Source organism: Marmota monax, unplaced genomic scaffold (genome assembly GCF_021218885.2).
Source record: "Marmota monax isolate L192 unplaced genomic scaffold, Marmota_monax_Labrador192_F-V1.1 WCK01_AAM20220418_F8-fsc00012, whole genome shotgun sequence".
Lineage (NCBI taxonomy): Eukaryota > Metazoa > Chordata > Mammalia > Rodentia > Sciuridae > Marmota > Marmota monax.
Window position 1 is genome coordinate 24128943 of NW_026695227.1, and position 14415 is coordinate 24143357.

Sequence of the window (14415 nt, forward strand, 5' to 3'; positions counted from 1 at the left end):
AATACTGGAATTTGCCATCAGAGCCATTCTTCAGTTATTCTCATGGAGAAACAGTTTGTCCCATAGTATAAAAATGTGTTATCACAAGCTGGGTATGGTATCATATGCTCTCAGTCTCTATTTGTGAGACTGAGGCAGGAGGGTCACTGGAGGTCATGAGTTCTGAGACTAGCCTGAGCAACATAGCAAGACCCTGTTTCAAAGAAAGAAAAAAGTTATCCCTTTTATCAAAACTTTGTGTGACCATTAAGTGTAGAGGGAGTTTTGTATTTATTGGACTTGTGTTTTAAACCTCACGAACATGATTTTGCCCAAAAAACTTGTAGCATAATGTTGCTTCAATAGTAGTACTTTTGTTTTATATTCTTATAAATCATGTTTGTTGTCATGCTTTATATTACATTTTTTTTCTTTAAATTTTATTCAAACAAACAATAAGTACATTTGTGATCCTAGGATTCTCCTGACACTAATTCTTATTTGGAGTTGATTTATATAAATTAAATTGCTTACTTGATCCAATATTTTATGATAGCTGTGAAGTTTTGTTTTTATTTAATGTTGAGAAGGAAAATGTTAGGTACATTTTACTTATGGAAGAATAAGGAATATAATGTTAAAGAGGAAGATGAAGATATTACATGTTATATTCTATGTGTCATTCTAAAGTAATTGGGTATGAATTACTATTTGGCTTCTTTCTATATATCTATGTAGTTATGTCTTAAAGGACAAATATGGTTCATCTGTTTAAATTTAGTGCCACATATTAGTCTAATGTAGTTTTGACAATTTCTTATTATATAGTTTCTAATTGTAGTTTTTTGATGAGGCATAAGATGAAAAATGAAAATTTGAACATGAAAAGTTGAAAAAGTAGTAAGTTTAGGCTGGGTTTAGTGGTAGAGTACTTGCCTAGCATGCATGTGGCCCTGTGTTTGAGCCACCTGCTCACCCTGCCTCCAAAAAAAGTAGCAAGTTCTTCATTGAGCTTGAATCTGAAAATTGATGAGAAAACTTAGAAAATGAGAAATGTACGCATCAAAATTTATACCTGGTCCTCAGAAGCCATTGACTATTATCATATGGTATGTGTGTTTTTGACAATAAGCCTATGTGGGTCTGTCAAGGAAATAATGTAATTTTTTAAAAAAGATAAATGGAACCACAGGTTCTTGGTCAGTTTATTTTTAGTTGTTGAAATGGATAACGTGCTGTATCTTTTTTATTTTTAATTTTCTTTTTTATGCCTTTAAAGCTTTAGGAAGATTTAGAAAAGTGTTTTTGTCTTCATAGTGTTTTGGCCTTAGAGGTTAATTTCCATAATACTGTTAGACATATTGAACATGATCAAAATAATATAACAAGTGTCCAAGTAACTTTTTTTGTGTTACAGGATGAATCTGGCTATAGATGGACAAGAGATGACCATTCTGCAAACCGACAGCCTGACTACAGGTAAAAAGATAGAAATAATAACATAAGTACTTTGACTTTTAGATTTGTGCTGTAGAAATCTAATTTTAAGGCACATAGATGAAGTATTTCATTAGGATTTAAAATTTTGAAAGCAACAAGCATTATATTCTTTTTGTGACTAATGTGACCCATAACTAATGTTCTATATCTATTGGCATTTTGTAATTGATAATAAAGATATGATTAGAATAATGAATTATTAATGTATTCTTGCAAGTTGTTAAATTATTCTTAGAGTGTGGTATGGATTATGAGGTTTCAGTTTGCTTAATTAAAAATTAAGCATTTTTTTTCAGAAGTATCCTGAAAATACTTGAATCCATACAAAGTGTCTTCTATTTTTTATAATTTTTTATGGGTACCTATTAATTATACAGAATAGTGAGTTTCTTTATGGCATATTCATACATGCATAAAACACAATTTGATCAATATTATTCCTTAATACCTCCTGTTACTCTTTCCTCCTCCCGCCCCTGGCCCTCTTTCTCTATCTTAATGGTTTCCCTTCTACAAATTATCACCTATTATAAAGTGTGCTCTCTATTGCTTTATTTTTTATTTAAAAAAATTTTTTTTAGGTTGTATTTGGACACAATACCTTTATTTTATTTATTTTTATGTGGTGCTGAGGATAGAACTCAAGGCCTTGCACATGCTAGGTGAACACTCTATCGCTGAGCCACAATCCCAGCTCTTCAATTGCTTTATTTTGATCAATAAAATTTTGATGGGAAAACACATTTTGCTCAGTCATTTTTAGTTTGGGTTACATATAGAGGGCATCTAATAGAACAGTTGGTGTAATAAAAGTGACGGACAGTTTAGCCAGGTTATAATTTGTTTTCATTTATTTGTTTTCTAAATATTTTACAGTAGTTGTAATGAAAGTTGTAAATGGAGTCCTTTATGAACTCTTGGGGAAAAGAACCTCAATCTCATAGAGTATGGCAAGGAACCAAATGCCACAACTCTATATATGCCAGAAGTAGACAGTAAGATTAAGTGGATGAGATTGTTCACAGGACAGCAGCTGGCAGGAACAATAGCTTGGTAGCACTAATTCCTTGATCTCAAATTCCACCTAGCAATGTGATAGGCAGAGAGAGATTCAGAGACCCAAAGAACCCAGGGTCAAGAGCTCAGTACCTTTAGTAGTAAGTAGAAAGCAAGCCAATCCTCCTTTCTCTAGGAATGAGCAGCCATTTGATAATCTTCCTGTGGCTACCTTGATCTATTTAACCATTTCTGTAACCATCTACGGAAATTGCTTACTATCAGTGAGTAGTTAGGTCTTGCAATTTAGTATACAGGCAAATTTGTGCAGGGACATTCAGATCTCATGGCAGATTCTCTCCCAAGAGAACCATAAACCATATACCTCAAATTGTAAAACTGTAGAAATGTACACAGTTACAGTCAAATAGAACAGCAAAACACTTCAGAAACAAACCTAGGTATATTTAGGAGTTTGGGATTTGGCAACAGTGGCATTCCAAGCAAATGTGAAAGAATGAACTTTTCAAAAAATAGTGTTCAGACAAATATTTGAGAAAATGTGATATTGGAAGTCTGGTTTGTCAAAATAATATCTAATGTAATTAAGACCTTTATGTGAAAAGTAGATGATAAAAACAAAACTTTTAAAAATTTGGATTAGCTTATAGTTTATTTTTCTTCCCCAAAGAAATGGTTCTTAAATTTATTTTAGTTGTATTTTTAGCTTTCTAAATATTTTCTGTTAATCTTATTATTTTTTTAAATATGTATTTTTTTAGTTGTAGGTGGACATAATACCTTTATTTTTATGAGGATTAAACCTAGTGCCTTGCATGAGCCAGACGAGTGCTCTGCCACTGAGCCACAACCTGAGCCCTGTTAATCTTATTTTTTCCCATTTTTTAAGTGTTCCTTTGTCTGTTGAATTTTTTATTAATGAAATAAAATCATATATGGATCCTTAGTTGCTATAGCCATCTTAACATCTCAGTATATATTTTTCTGTATTTTCTCTATATTCATAAGTACTTAGAGTTTCTGGTTATTAATAAATTCGTGTTAGCTGGGCACGGTAGTACATTCTTGTAAGCCCAGCTACTCAGGATGCTGAGGCAGGTGCATTGCAAATCAAGGCCAACCTGGGAGACTTGGGCCCGACCTTTTCTCAAATAAAATTGAAATACGTAAGATGAGTTGTGGCTCAGTGGTAGGGTGCCTGTGGGTTCAATCCCCAGTACCAACAACAAAAAAAGATCATGTTAGGGATCATGTTATACATACTTTTCTCTACATTACTTTTGCATTTAGTGCTTGTAGAAATCCCTTCAAGATATTTGACTTAACTTTAATTCTTTTAAGTGGTTAAGTAATAGTCCATAGTGAGACTATACTAAATAATTTGGCTAGTCACTCTATTTACAGTACAAAATGTTGCTGCAACAAATCCTAGTACATGATATCTTTATGAAACAATAGTTTAGTTTTTATGAGACTGATAGCCAAAGCAGAATTTCTAAAGATGTCAAAAGGCATCTTTATTATAAATTTTGATAGATGTTGTGAGTTTGCCTTCTAAAAAGACTGTACCTTCCCCCTACCCCTTTTTTGAAATCTAACATTTAACTTGGGTAATTATTTTTCTTTCTTAGTTATTAATATAAGTAGGGCTTTGAAAATTTCCTTTAAGCCAGCTGCTAAGACTGTATCCCATGATTCTGACACATAGTAATTTATTTTGGTTCTGACATGTATATTCTCCCTACCTCCCTTGAGGTTGATTGAATCCCAGGGCTTCACACAAGTACTTAGAGTTTCTGGTTATTAATAAACACATGCTAGGCAAGTATTTAACTAGTGACCTATATCCCAGCCCTTTTTATTTTATTTTATTATTTTTAATTTTGAAATAGGGTCTCAGTAAGTTGTTGAGGCTGGCCTTGAACTTGCAATCCTCTTGCGTTAGCTTCCTGAATTGCTGGGATTACGGGTGCACACCAACACACTCAATTTGTTATTTTACTTTTAAAATCCATTGGTTATTAATAGTTCATTAGTGATCAGTTTTCTTAACTATACCAGGGGCATTAAAACAAGGTACAGCCTCTGTCTTCAGGATATAGCATTCATACTATATGATATGTTTAGTCATTTGTTAAATATTTTTTTGAATATTATATGTCAAATGCTCTTCTATCCCCTGGGAGTAAGAAGGTTGTACCTTCAAGTTGACTACATCTTAGTAAATTATGGATAGTAAGCAAATAATTAAATAGTTGTTATGAAGAAAAGTAAAGCAAGGGATGGCATAGAGAGTGCTTGACTACCCACACCTTCCTATACTTGCACTGTGTCCAGTTGTCTTCAGTAATGTCTTGGGTTTTGTTTTGTCACAGAAGCTACAGCTACTACTGTCTGACATATATCTGGCTGTTTGTAAGCTATTCTCTCTTAGGTGGGCTCATGAAAAATTTCCTACCTAAAAGACATTGTGAATAGGAAACAGCTGTTGTTTTAGGGAAAAAAAAATTGCATTATAAACCCTGCAAAGACAACAGTTGGGTATATTGGTAGTGTTCTCAGCATTTAGAAAAGCCATAATAATCAGTAGTTTGGTTTTGTGTCAGTGGAGTGTACACAGCAGTTCTTTTTATTGTGGGGAGAAAAGATGAGAACAATTTTAAAGTTTACAGAAAAGTTGCAGGAACAATTCAAAGGGCTTCTGTAATCAGTGACTACATGAATGTTTTTAGCAATGCTCCCAATAATCTGTCCTATGGAAAAAAATATCTAATATGGGTTTGTAGATCACATTTTGTAGACTTCTTCAGTCTGGAACACTCTTTCCTTGACTTTTATGACTTCTTGGTTTTGGTAAGATAAATACTGGGTAGATTTTTAGAAAAATTATTTTTATAGAGTGTTCCTCAGTTAAGTTAGTCTGATGTTTTTTATGATTAGATCCATGTATGTTTTCATTGGAACAGTCCCTTAAGTGATACTGTGTTCTTTAATTGCTTATTGTTAGGCTATTCATGTTGTTGATTTGTCCTCTTTTTGCTGTTGTTGACTTTTACCACTTGATTAAGATGAAGTCTTTAAAGTTTTTTCACTATGAAGTAACTCTCCTCTCTGAAATTAGTGGAGATATTTTGAAACTGTGTGATTATACCATTCCTCATTCTATTTCCACCTACTAGTTTTAGCAGCCAGCAGTGTTTTTTTTGCCTGAATTAATTATTAACATTGTTATGGATATGTTTGTGTTCCCCGAAGTTCATATGTTGAAATTCTAACTCCTGTTGTGATGTTATTAGGAGGCCAGGCCTTTTAGGAGGTGTTTCAATGGAAGAACCCTCATCGGTGGGATTAGGGCCTTTAATAGGAGACACAAAAACTTGCTCACATTCTCTCTATTCTCTACGATATTGAGGTCTCACAAGAAGAGATGGTCACCTTCAAACTAGGAAGAAAGCCCTCACCAGACACCAGATCTATTGGTGTCTTGATCTTAGATTTTCCAGCCTCCAAAACTGTGAGAAATAGTTTGTTATTTAAGCCACCTAATGGCTAATTTATATTAGTACCCCAGACCCACTAAGACAAACATGATGGTTTTTGAATTCTCCCCCACCCCCTGCCCTGACCTTGTGGAGGTGGGTTTCGAACCCGGAGTCTCTCATATGCTAGGCAAGTACTGTTTCACTGAGCTACAGCCCCAGTTTTTAGTGTGATTGTTTTGAATGGGTGATTGTGAAATAACTCTGTTCTGTATTAGATTGACATTCTGCTATAAGGAGAATGCCATCTCTGTATCCCACTCCCTTAAACAAACAAAACTTTTTTTTTATCAGTATGAACTCTTAGATTCCTATTTTATTCAGTGCATTATAATTTTCTACTGTTGTTATTTTTATGCTCAGATTTCACCAGGGAAAGTTTTTCAGGTTAGTTTCTGTGTGTGTGTGTGTGTTTTAATACATAAAATATGCCTTTTTAAACATTAAGTCTATAGTTCATGGGCATTAATTATATTAACAATGTTGTGCAACCATCACTACTATTTCCAAAACATTTTAGTCACTACAAACAGAAACTCTTTGCTCATTAAGCAGTAATTCTTCATTTATTCCTATCCCTAGTTTCTGGCAACCACCAGTTGACTTTTCTGCCCCTCTGAATTTGCCTTTTCTAGATATTTCATGTAAGTAGGATCATACAAAATTTGTTCTCAGATGCTACTTGGCATTTTTAGCATAATGCCTTCAAAGTTCTTCTATATTGTATCTGTTACAACTTTTTATGGATGAATAATATGGGTGTTTACAGCATTTTGTTTATCCATTCATCTTCTGATAGACATTTGAATTGTTTCAACTTTTGGTTATCGTGAATAATGCTGCAGTGAAAGCTGGTTTAGACATACCAGTTTTGAGTCAATTCTTCAGTTCTCCCATATGTATAGGAATAGACCTAACGGATCCTGTGGTAATTCTGTATTTGGCTTTTTGATGGACTGTCGAGCCATTTTTCTCTGTGGCTATAGCTTTTTTTTATTCCCATGAGCAGTTATGGAGGTCCCCATTTTTCTTTGTTCTTGTCAACACTTGTTATGTTCCATCCCCCTCTGTTTTTTTCCCTCTAAATAGCCAACTAATAAATAGTGAAGTGTTATCTTATTATGGTTTTGATTTGTGTTTTCCTAATGACTAGTGATGCTTATTGTTTATGTATGTCTTCGGAGAAATGTTTATTCAAGTTCTTTGCCCATTTTTTAATTGAGTTGTCTTTTTGTTTAGGAGTTTTTATTTTGCTTTGTTTTAAATTCCGGATATAAAAACCTTATAAAATAATATACTTGCAAATATTTCTTCCATTCTCTAAAATGAATTTTCCCTTTATTAATGTTCTTTGAGGCACAACATTTTAAAATTTAAAGCCTGATTTATCAATTTTTCTTTTGTTTCTTATGCTTTTGGTGTCATGTCTATGAATGCATTGCCAAACTAAGGCCATCTACATTGTTTTGACATGCCTACATCATTCTTTGTTCACTTCCTTACTTCTGACATAAATTGTCTCAGGTTCTTAGACTTTCTCTGTTTTGGCCCTGAAATCAGCTATTCCTCCAAAGAGCACAGGTTCTCTATAGTAGAGAGTGGTGTTTTGAAGCCAAGATTGGGCATTAGATGTGCAGAAACACACACCCACACCCCCCCACACACACACACACAGAGATACACACAGAGAGAGTGAGCATGCCAGAAATTTGTACATCTGTGTTTATTTGTTTTTGGTTCTGAAGATTTAACTCAGGGGATTTATTGCTGAGCTACAACCTTAGCCTCCTACCTCTATTTTTTTTTTCCTTTTTTGGAGACAGGGTCTCATTAAGTTGCTTAAGGCCTCACTAAGTTGCTGAGGCTGGGCCTTGAACTTGCCATCCTCTTGTCTCAGCTTCCTGAACTGCTGGGATTACAGACTTGTTCCCCTGTGCCCAGCTTGAATTTATTTTTAGTTTTTAACCTGTACATGAGTTTGTGGCAATCCCCCCACCCCGCCCCATATTTTCATGTCTATTTTTCCGTCAGTGTGAAACCTGGCTCCAGGTTGTTAGTACAGACAGTCCTCCATGGGTCTCTTTCACTCTTACATACTTGCCAAGATATGCAAGAGTCTGACTACTCACTTTCCAGGGTAGTTCACAGAGTTGGGTTTGCAGTAAGCAATCTTGAAGGGTAAAGTAAGATCTCCTTCTTTGTTAAAGAGAAGTTCTGGGCTGGGGATGTGGCTCAAGTGGTAGCGCGCTCTCCTGGCATGCGTGCGGCCCGGGTTCGATCCTTAGCACCACATACAAACAAAGATGTGTCCGCCGAAAACTAAAAAAAAAATAAATAAATATTAAGATTCTCTCTCTCTTTAAAAAAAAAAAGAGAGAAGTCCTACTTGTTGATGGGTGTGAAAATGGTAGATTCTCCAAGTTCAGTGTTCCTCACTTGAGACCCACACTCATTGCATGTATAGAATCCATTTAGGATAATGCCACATTATCTCTGGGACTTGAGAACAGGGGAACTGTTAATACTTATGCTGTTTGCTGTGCTATGAATGATAAAGTCCTTTGTTTCTTATGCAGAAATCTTGTGCATTCTGCTAACATCCATGAAATGGTAACAATCTAATTTATAAGTCTGTAAGTAAGATAAAATCAGATCCAGTTCCTGACATCTATATGAGCTCTGTATTTGTTCACACCCATGTATGTAGTTTGTCTTCTGATCCCATGGCTCTTCTGGCTGTATAGGGTCACCTTGCTTTAATATCATCTTCCACAGGCTTGTTATTGGCAGTGGAACTTTATAACTTAGCTAATTTCCTCCTTTTTAAAGGTTTTATAAACGTTATGTACTTTATAAGTCCAGGATACATGTATTAATCATTCCTATTCAAATATGTTACAATGTGGGGAGTTTGGAATTCTTAGAAGCAACTGCGTTAAATAACAGATAACAGAAGTAAGGATAGTATATCAAGATTTCTGTTACCACCCGCTTCCCTGCCTCTGAAAGCTGTCACTCCCTCTAGTTCTGGGGATTGAACCTGGGACTCTGCACATCCCAGGCAAGGTATCCACCACTAGGCTATACCCAGCCCTTCTAAACATTTTATTTTGAGACAGAATAAAATTATAAGTTACCCATACTGGCATTGAACTTGATGCTCTTGCTTTGGACTCCTGAGTAGTTGGTATAACAGGTATATACAACCACATTGGGCTAAGAATTAGCACTTTCATACTGATCATTTATGTATACACCAAGTGTGTCACGACCTGCTCATCTTGGTTCTGTGTTTATATGGTGATATATCCATTTGTTCAAAACACTATGTGAAATCCAGAATATGTTAGGATTTCGTTCATTTTTTATTAGAGGACATGGGCAAAATGTAGAGGAGGAAACCTTATTTGGAAAACTATTTACTTTATTTATATGGTTTCAGAGATCCCAGTTCATAGATGGCTGATTCCATTGCTCTAGGCCCAAAGTGAGCCAGCACATTATGGGGGAAGCACCCAGCAGAGGAAAGCTGCTTAGCTCATGATCTGGTTGGGAAGTAGAGAGTGAGGAAGAGAGATGAAGGGGCTGCAGAAAACAAACAACCCTTCAGGGCATGCCCCTAGAAACCCACCCACCTCTGGCCATGTTCCACCTGCCTACAGTTACCACACAGTCAGTCCATGCAAACTAGGATGGACTGATTAGTTATAGCTCTTACAGTTCAGTCATTTTATCTCCAAACATTTTTGCATTGATACAGGAGCTTTTGGGGTACACCTCAAATCCAGACCATAAGGGTAACCCAAATAGATTGTACTTTATTTTGTTTTCAGTATGTAGGATGACTTTAAAGATGGCACTTGAGATAAAACAAGAAATTATGAATATCTGAACTGAACATAGGGAATGGGATGAAGAAAAGTGGTTAAGTTTAATCAATAGTAAAAAGTTAGCAAGATGTGTGAATGAGGAAGAAAGATATATCTGTTTTTTTTTTTTATTTTGTTTAGTATATATATAATTCCTTTATCTGAGATTGACAACATAGAAGAAATGATTTCAAAATTGAGGTTGTCTAAAGAGAAGATGGAGTTATATAAAAGCAATAGATTAATAGATAGACAAAGCAATATCAGTGAAGAAGCCTGGAAATGGTAGAAAATCAAATTTTTAAAATAGTCTTAGGATAACCAATGTCTAATGAAACTGAGTGTGCAACTATAATGAGTAGAATATCATTTGAGTTTGGTGGTGTAAGGATGAACGAGATAGGGGTAGATTCAATATGGATGGATAACTTGTTAAAAAATGCTTGAGAGAGCCAGGTATAGTGGTGCACACCTGTAGTCTCAGCTACTCAGGAGACTGAAGCAAGAGGATTGCAAATTCAAGGCCAGCATGGGCAACTTAGTTAGGTCTAATCTCAATAAGTTAAAAAAGGGCTGGGAACATAACTCAATGAAAGTGCAGGAGGCCCTAGGTTCATTCCCCAGCACTTCAAAAACAAAACAAAACAACAACAAAAAGCAAAAGAAAAAACTTGAAAAGGAAAGTGGAGAATGTTACTAGCTGGAGAAGAACACCGGCTAAAGAGAAATGTTTTTGCCACCTTTTTAAAAGGTGATCAATGACTTGACCATAGTCATAGTTGGAAGAGAGAAAGAGATTCAGATATAAGGCAGAAATCAGATAACTGATGAGGCAATATCAATGAAGAATCGGGATGAAGACCATAAATTAGTTAACTTTTGACAGGGATAGAAAGGAAAGATAGCATGAGGAATGAGTGGATCTGAAGGTAAATTGACTAAGACCAGAGGGAATCTGGCGAGCAGTTGAGGCAGTTTAGGTCTGGGTCACTCATTGACAGGGCTTTGGGGAAATAAGATATGGAATAGTTGCTCATGTGAATGAGAGATTGAACTCACCAGTGATGCATACATATGTAGACACACATATATGTATATATGTACATATTATTGAGTTACTGAGTGGAATTAAAGGCAAAGTTAGTGATCATGATTCTGTAGTGGGATTAAATCTGTAGGCGTGTGTATTTTTCTCTCTAGGGTGTGGCAATCCACATATATCAGTGAAGAAATCACAGATTTTGGGATTAATTCAGGCTTTGGGTTGGCTAACATAATGTGTCAGAATTGCAAGAATGGAAAGTTGTTATTTGTAGAGTGATTAGGCTGGAAGCACAAAGATTAAGGTTAGGATGAGGAACATGGATTGTTTAAAAAAAAAGAACAGGAAAAAAGAAAAAAAAAAAAAAAAAAACCTAAAGGTACCAAGGAGGTGGATGTGGAGTTATAGCAGGAGTGAGAAAAGTGAAGGATGAGACATTGTAGCTAAAATGTGATATTGGATTCTGATGAGGGCCCCCCACTGGATAATGAATGGAAAGGTTTAGGATTTAAGTATGTGCTAAAGTATTGTGAAGAGAGGAGGTGGTCAAGGAATTGTGAATCTACAATATTGCACATAACTTTTGATTAAACCATGTCATGGGTAAGGTATGTGGTAACAGTGGATTATGTAATTGTGCTAACATCTTTAAGGACTGTGAGAAGTTACCAGGAGTTTGATAATGAGGTACAGTGGATGGCATGAACTTAAATGAGTAGTTTCTTGGACTTTTCACTCCCCTTTTCTTAGAAGGTAAAGGATCTAAAATATAATTCTCTACTCCATATTCCTCAGGACCTTGAAGGGGGGGTAAAAAATGTGCACTTACTACTCAAGAGGGATAGAATTTGTATTCATTTCCAGGTTTTAGTTAAAGGAGGAAGTTAGAGGTTGATTGAGGAAGAGGCTCAGGAGGTGAAAACTTTTACAAGATCAATTTAAGTTACTACATTGTGTTACTTAAGTATATACGGATACAGTAGTTATAAAGTACTTGCAACATTTGTGGGTAAACAATTAACATGTATTTATCTGTGTTGCTAATGTAGTGAACATAATGTTGCATACTTGTAGTAGCAAGAAAATAATAGAATGCTAGATTAGAGCAGCTGCTGTAGCTATCTGCTAATTGGGTATGTAAGCCCAGCAAGGCCTGCTTCAGAAATCTAGATTTGTAAAATGTTAAATCTCAACTTCTTTCATTGACAATAGCTTGCAATCTCTGGGGTAAGGTAACAGTGTGAAACTTTGGAATGAAAAATCTATAATATAATAGTAGTTTGCCTCATATAATGGTTCTCAACGCTGGCTATACTCTGAATTATGCAGGAGTCATTTTTAAAAATGCTAATGTCTGGCTTTCACATTGAGAGATGTGATTCAGTTATCTTGGGTGGACCTTGTTGTGTCTCCCCTGCCCCATTTGTGGTACTAAGGATTGAACACAGGGCCTCATCCATCCCAGGCAAGAGCAAAAAAGCTCATCAGATGATTCTAATGTGAAACTAGATTTGAAAAACCATCATTCTAATAAATGGTACAGAGTGACTGAAATCCAGAAACCACAGGATTGTGTTATTATGAATGACTCTGAGCCACTTTCTCTCATTTATGGCAGCTTCATCTGTCTGTATCCACTGTAGCAATTCCTTTGTTTATGTTTCTAAAATATCCATCCATAAAAATTACTTTAAAAATTTCTAAGAATGGAATGTCCTGTCAAGCTGTGTATTTTTGATAATAAAAAGTGTTGTTCAGTTAAATATGTAGGGTTTCTTTTGAGACTTCATTGTAGACAATTTAGTTTTATTATTTTTATGTTGCTATGTTACGATTATTTATTTATCCCTTATTCAGAAAAATGCTATTTATAACACAATTCTTAATCTATAACATTATATTCAAATTGATCATGAGTCTGTTTGTCCTAAAATCTATAGGAAAAGTCAGTGAGTAAATAAAAAGACTTTTATAAAGTATTTTAAAAATAAATAAAATTTAAAGTTTTTTACTTATAGTTTTTCTTAAATTTTTGGTGTCTGCTATTATATCTGCGCAGCTAAATGCTATCAAATGATTAATGAGTAAACACAATTTTTAGTAGAAATTTTAAGTCTTCTTTTTCCCTTGGTTTAATTCCTTGTACTCATTCACCGTATTAATTCTGAACTATTTATTTATGTAGACATATTGGAAGATTTGCCTTTGCAGAAAGAATATTTCGAGGTGGTGATGTCTAATCATGTTACATATCTTTATGTTCCTCTGGAAAGAAGGCCTGACACCATGTTGGTAGCTAAAGTTGATGTGGATCACTTCTCTTGGGTTTAGCAAGTTATGCCATGTTATTTGGGTGTTCAGAAGAAATCATTAAGACATATTAATTTGCTTCGTGGTGTAGCTCAGTGATAGAGTGCTTGCCTTTTATGAATGAGGCCCTGGCTTCAATCCTTAGCATTGTTAAAAGAAAGTATTAATGATTTTCAGATGATAGTTAGTCTTGTAATTTATTTTTCTGTAAATATTAAAAATAAAAAATTCTTTCTCAAGGATAAAATTTCTCTTTACTTCTAAACAGAGTCCTTTTAGGTCATGTTAAATGATAGTTATATTTTTATATTATCACATTTTTAGAGACAGATAAACACCTTTCTTTTTAACAAACTATTTATTTAGAATATATAACACAAAATGCACAAATCAAGGTGTACAACCCACTGAATTATCATAGTCCAGGTTGAGAAATAGAATATTATTTGCATTCTAGAAGCTTCCCTCTTGCCCTTACTCAGTTACTTTCTTTTTTCTCTTCAAAAGTAATCATTTTTCTGACTTAAGTAGTTTTAATAGTAAATGAGGAAAATTACATTCGTGACTTTTTTAAATTTTTGTCAAAGCATTGACTCTTACTATCAATTATAAATGTATAGGAATATGATAAAATGGTAAAACTGATATTTAGTATACTGTAACTTAATATTAGAAACATCAGGAAAGTTTTCTTTGCAAAAATTAAAAATTAATTATATTGAAGAGTGCTTGCCTTTTTCTCATCATAAGAACCTAAGATTTAGAGCAAGTATTTTGTTTATGCCATGGTAAATTGTTGTACTGCATTCCACATTTGGATCTTTTCCAATATTTTATCCTTTGCATTTTTGTTGTCATGTGATAGCTCTGAGTTTCTTTAATGTGAGAGTTTTTGCCAGTGTCACTTCCTCTATTATGTCTTCATCCTTTTTGTCACTTATGTCAGAAATGGCCTTCGTTAAGCTCTTTCTATGTATCTGGAGTCTCTTGAAGGACGATGTCATAGGTGTTCCACATGAGCTATTTCTTCTGTACCTTCATTTGTGTTTCATTTGAATAGAACTATTCACATTATCACATTCTGTGTCTTGTCTGTACTTTCATCTTTGTAGGCCAGTTCCTTTTTTCTTTTTTAGCAGTGTTGAGAATCGAACCCATG

At 34.7% G+C, this 14415-nt stretch overlaps 1 protein-coding gene across 13 annotated transcripts in view; it reads left to right on the top strand.

The window, feature by feature from the left end:
* Pphln1 (periphilin 1) overlaps positions 1-14415 on the top strand; it is a 106770-nt gene that overhangs the window by 39902 nt on the left and 52453 nt on the right. For all 13 annotated transcript variants that reach the window (XR_009225980.1, XM_046435742.2, XM_046435748.2 and 10 more), the window contains one exon: positions 1397-1458. Coding sequence is in view for 12 of the 13 variants with exons in the window: in XM_046435742.2 (XP_046291698.1) it covers positions 1397-1458 (62 nt within the window). In the remaining variant the exon portion in view is untranslated. The remainder of the gene's footprint in view (positions 1-1396; positions 1459-14415) is intronic.